Here is a 3,614-nt window from a genome sequence, read left to right on the forward strand (position 1 = left end):
CCCCCCCCCCGCCCCCTGTGCCCCTCTGCCGGTGGCCAGCGCTCCATGGTCGCGGGCCGGGCGGCTTCTGATGGCCCGGCGCAGGCCGCGACCGGTCGTGCGACCGTCCTGCTCGGTGGACATATCGACTCGCCGCCCCGGCCAACCTCCCGCCGCGTCTGTTGTCCCTGTCGGCTCCCCCGGGTCGTGCTCGGCTGCCCTGCGGCCGGGCAGGAGGACACATGCACTGCCGGCCTGGGCAGGGCCCCGGCTCGGGGCCCCGGGGCGCGATATGTGTTCGAGTGTGGTGTATTGTGGCAAGGAACATGGGGAAGTGCGTAGGCCCTCTCGCTTCTGCTCGCGCTTTTTGTCGCCCTTCCTCCCCTCCTTGGCCGCCTTTCGTGGCGAGCGCCGAGCCCCGAGCGAAGAGGTTGCGCCCGCGCGTGTGGGATGGCATGGCTCCGCCGTGGGGAATCTCGCTGTCTCGGGGCCGACGGCGCGGGGGAGGAGCCAAAGCGGCTGTGGACGGCGTGGCCGGGCATCGGGAGGAAGACAACACGAGCAGGGGGGGGGGTATGGCGCAGGTGTCGGGCCCCGGGAAAACTAGGGGGAACCGACACCCGCCCGAGCGGCGGCGGCGGCGCGCCCCAGCGGCGGTCTCTCCCGCCTTCGCCCACATCCAGGACCGGCGATGAGCAGGGGCGGGGCGAGGGGCGGGGAGCCACCACGGAGAGGGGAGACGTCGCAGTGGCTCGCTACAAGAGCCAGGGCGGCAGTGGGATCGAGGGAATGGAGGTAGAAGAGAAAGGCGGCGACGTGAAAGGGAGGTAGGAGGCGCGGAGGGGGGGGACAGGGGGACCGGGCGCTGCATCTCGGAGCCGCGACCTGCGCTCCCTGCCCGCCCCCCTCGCTCCTTCGTGCGTGCGTGCGTCTGCGCGCCCTCTTTGATGCTGGTGAAGAGCCGCGCGCGTGCGCGCGTTACCCCTGGACGGAGGAGGCCGCACATGCGGACGGCAAGGATGGATGGCGGTGCCAAGAAGAAGCGGAGCCATTTGCCAGGAGGGGGGGGGGCGGGGGAAGGCAGAGGGGACACTAGTACACGCGCCAGCGGGTGAGAATGGCCACCAGGATTTGGACCTGGCGCTGGAGGTTCTCGATGGGGATCATCGAAAGGAGGTCGGCCAGCTTCTCGGCGGGGGGCTTGCCCTTGGCGCCGGCCGGGTCGTCTGGGCAGCCGGGCTTCCGCGAGCGGTTCGGGCCGCCAACCGGGCTAAGCAGGTCCCCGGCCTCGGTGCCGGCCACGCTAATGTGGCCGTTCATGATGCGCACAGCGGCCAAAATGACGGACAGTTGCTCGTCACGCTCGCCTGTGCGTGCGTGCGTGCGTGCGTGTGTGTGTGTGTGTGTGTGTGCATGGGAAGGTGTGTCAGAAGGTATGCCGACGGCGCGCCGGAGGGAGCACCCCTCGCAGTGGGCTGACACGTGCGCGATGGCGGGAGAGCGAGCGACGGAGAGGGAAAGAGCGAGCGAGCGAGCGAGGGAGGGAGGCAGGCAGGCAGGCAGCGAGGGGTGGCAAGGCAAGAGGGCCAAAGGCAGGCGGGCCTGCCTGGCCGGCTGTTCGCGGGGCCTCCACGCACGCGAGGTGGGGCAGCTGTTGATGAGCTGCTCCAGATCCGAGGGGGCCCAGCTGTGCGTCAGCAGGGTGGCCAGGAGCTTGAGACCGCCATGGAGCGGCGAGTCCCGGCCGAAGAGGGTCTCCGGGTTGTCGGTCTCCTGGAGCACGCGCAAGATCTCCTGCTGCAGGTGGGCCGCCGACTGGTCGATGCTCCGGGTGATCTGGTCGTGCAGGTTGATGGGTGCTGGCCGGGTGGCGAGCGAGCCGCCGCGCAGGCCGCCATTCGAGCCGCCGGGCCCGTGGCCGCCGGCCTCCGGGCCAGACAACCGGGCTCCATGCTGTCGAGGGAGCCGAGAGACCACGGCATCGGTCAATGGACGGGTCGGGTCGGGCCGGGTGGGCAGGCGCAAAGGGAAGGAGAGAGGCGGAAAAAAAAAGAGCCCCAGAAAGACGGCATCTCGCGGGACAGGACCAAAAGCGCGTACCTTGGCAGCACGAGCACGCAGGGCCTGGATGTTGGCGGCCTTCAGGACGTCGTCCAGGGCCGCCGGGTGGCCGATGGCCCGGAGGACCGGCTCGACCACCCGCTGGTAGACGAGCCACCATTCGAGCAGCAGGTGCAGTGCCTCGCTCGGGGAGCTGGCGGCATCGACCTGGTCCTGGGTGCTGGGGCGCGGCTTGTTCCAGGGCTTGGTGGCGCCGATGAAGTGGACAACCTGCATGGCGGCCGGCGGAGGGGCGCCCGATGTCAGTCACCCGTGCACAGGACACACGCACACACACACACACACACACACACACACACACACACACACACACACACACACACACGCGCGCGCGCGCGCGCGGCCGGGCTGGGCCCCATGAACGTACCGAGATGTCGCGGATGTACCGGCGCAGGGCCGGTGAGTAGGAGTAGAACTCGGTCGGGACCACATTGAAGCGGTAGCTGAGCCGCTGCCAGTTGAGGAAATAGTCATTGAGCAGGCCCTGGTCACCGCCATCGAAGGAGGCCCCGGCCTCGGCGGCCCGTGCCAACAGCGAGCCATACGTGCTGGCGCTCGGGCGCAAGACCACAACACCGGAATTGAAGCAGTCCGGCCAGCCGATGTCCGGCGCCGCGGCCACATTGCCCACATCCGGCACCAGGGGCGCGGCAAACAGGCAGTCCAGCGGCCGGAGGACCAGGGTATCGGCGTCCAGGAAAACCACCTGCATCGCGACAAGGCCCGAGGGCAGGCCGGCGGCGGGGGGGGGTGGTGGGGGGGGGAGGGGAGCAGCACCCGGGGCAGCCGAGGGCCGGTCAGTATGATCGTACATGGGCAGGGGGCTCGGCCCCGGGGGAAGAGAAGAGCCCGGGGCCCTCTGCGCACCGTGTCATATTCGGTTAGGTTCCAGGCTTCGATCTTGGCGAAGGTCCCGCCGAGTTCCGGGCGCCCGAGCAGCTGCAGTGCCGCCGCATCGCGCGAGTCGTGCTCCGGAACCGGGACCACCTGGTCGAAGAAGACCGCCAGCAGGGCCAGCGACTCGTCCTTGAGCCCGGGTCCGACCAGGGCCACCAGGGCCGGCCGGGCCTTCAGCCGGGGGCCGGTCTCCGCCGGCGCCGGCCTGTCACCAGACGGATACCGGGGCAGGACCGGGATATCGGCCAGCTGGTGCACGCTGGCGGTCACCGCCTGGCGGGTGCTATGCTCCGGGGCCAGGGTGGGCACGAGCCCGTCCGCAGTGGGGGACCCATGCAGTCGGAGCAGACTCCCGGCCAGGGCCAGGGCGCCGTGGACATACGAGTCCGTGTAGACCAGCGTGCAGAAGGCCTGCTTTCCCATGAGGTCGAAGGGGGCCGAGGGGCTGGCAGGGAGGGCGTCGCCTCAGGTGCGGGGGTTGCCGGGGGGAGGGGGGGGGGAGGAGGGAGGCAAGGAGGCAGGCGCTGGCTCCTTTTTCGACAAGGCGCGGTCACACACACGGACACACACAGACGACGGTCTCGCTGTCGTGGTCTTACGCTCTCTCTCTCTCTCTC

At 70.1% G+C, this 3,614-nt stretch overlaps 1 protein-coding gene across 1 annotated transcript; it reads right to left on the reverse strand.

Annotated features, from left to right (window-relative positions):
* Positions 1–270: 270 nt before the first annotated feature.
* H696_05610 (hypothetical protein) lies at positions 271–3,492 on the reverse strand. The gene is made up of 5 exons (XM_009499426.1): positions 2,968–3,492; positions 2,468–2,806; positions 2,080–2,310; positions 1,617–1,932; positions 271–1,346 (listed from the first exon to the last, which is right to left on the reverse strand). The coding sequence occupies exons 1-5, from the start codon at positions 3,418–3,420 to the stop codon at positions 1,072–1,074; spliced, it is 1,614 nt and encodes a 537-aa protein (XP_009497701.1). The 5' UTR covers positions 3,421–3,492; the 3' UTR covers positions 271–1,071.
* Positions 3,493–3,614: the final 122 nt, after the last annotated feature.

The sequence above is a fragment of the Fonticula alba genome (genome assembly GCF_000388065.1).
Source record: "Fonticula alba strain ATCC 38817 unplaced genomic scaffold supercont2.12, whole genome shotgun sequence".
Taxonomy (NCBI): Eukaryota; order Rotosphaerida; family Fonticulaceae; genus Fonticula; species Fonticula alba.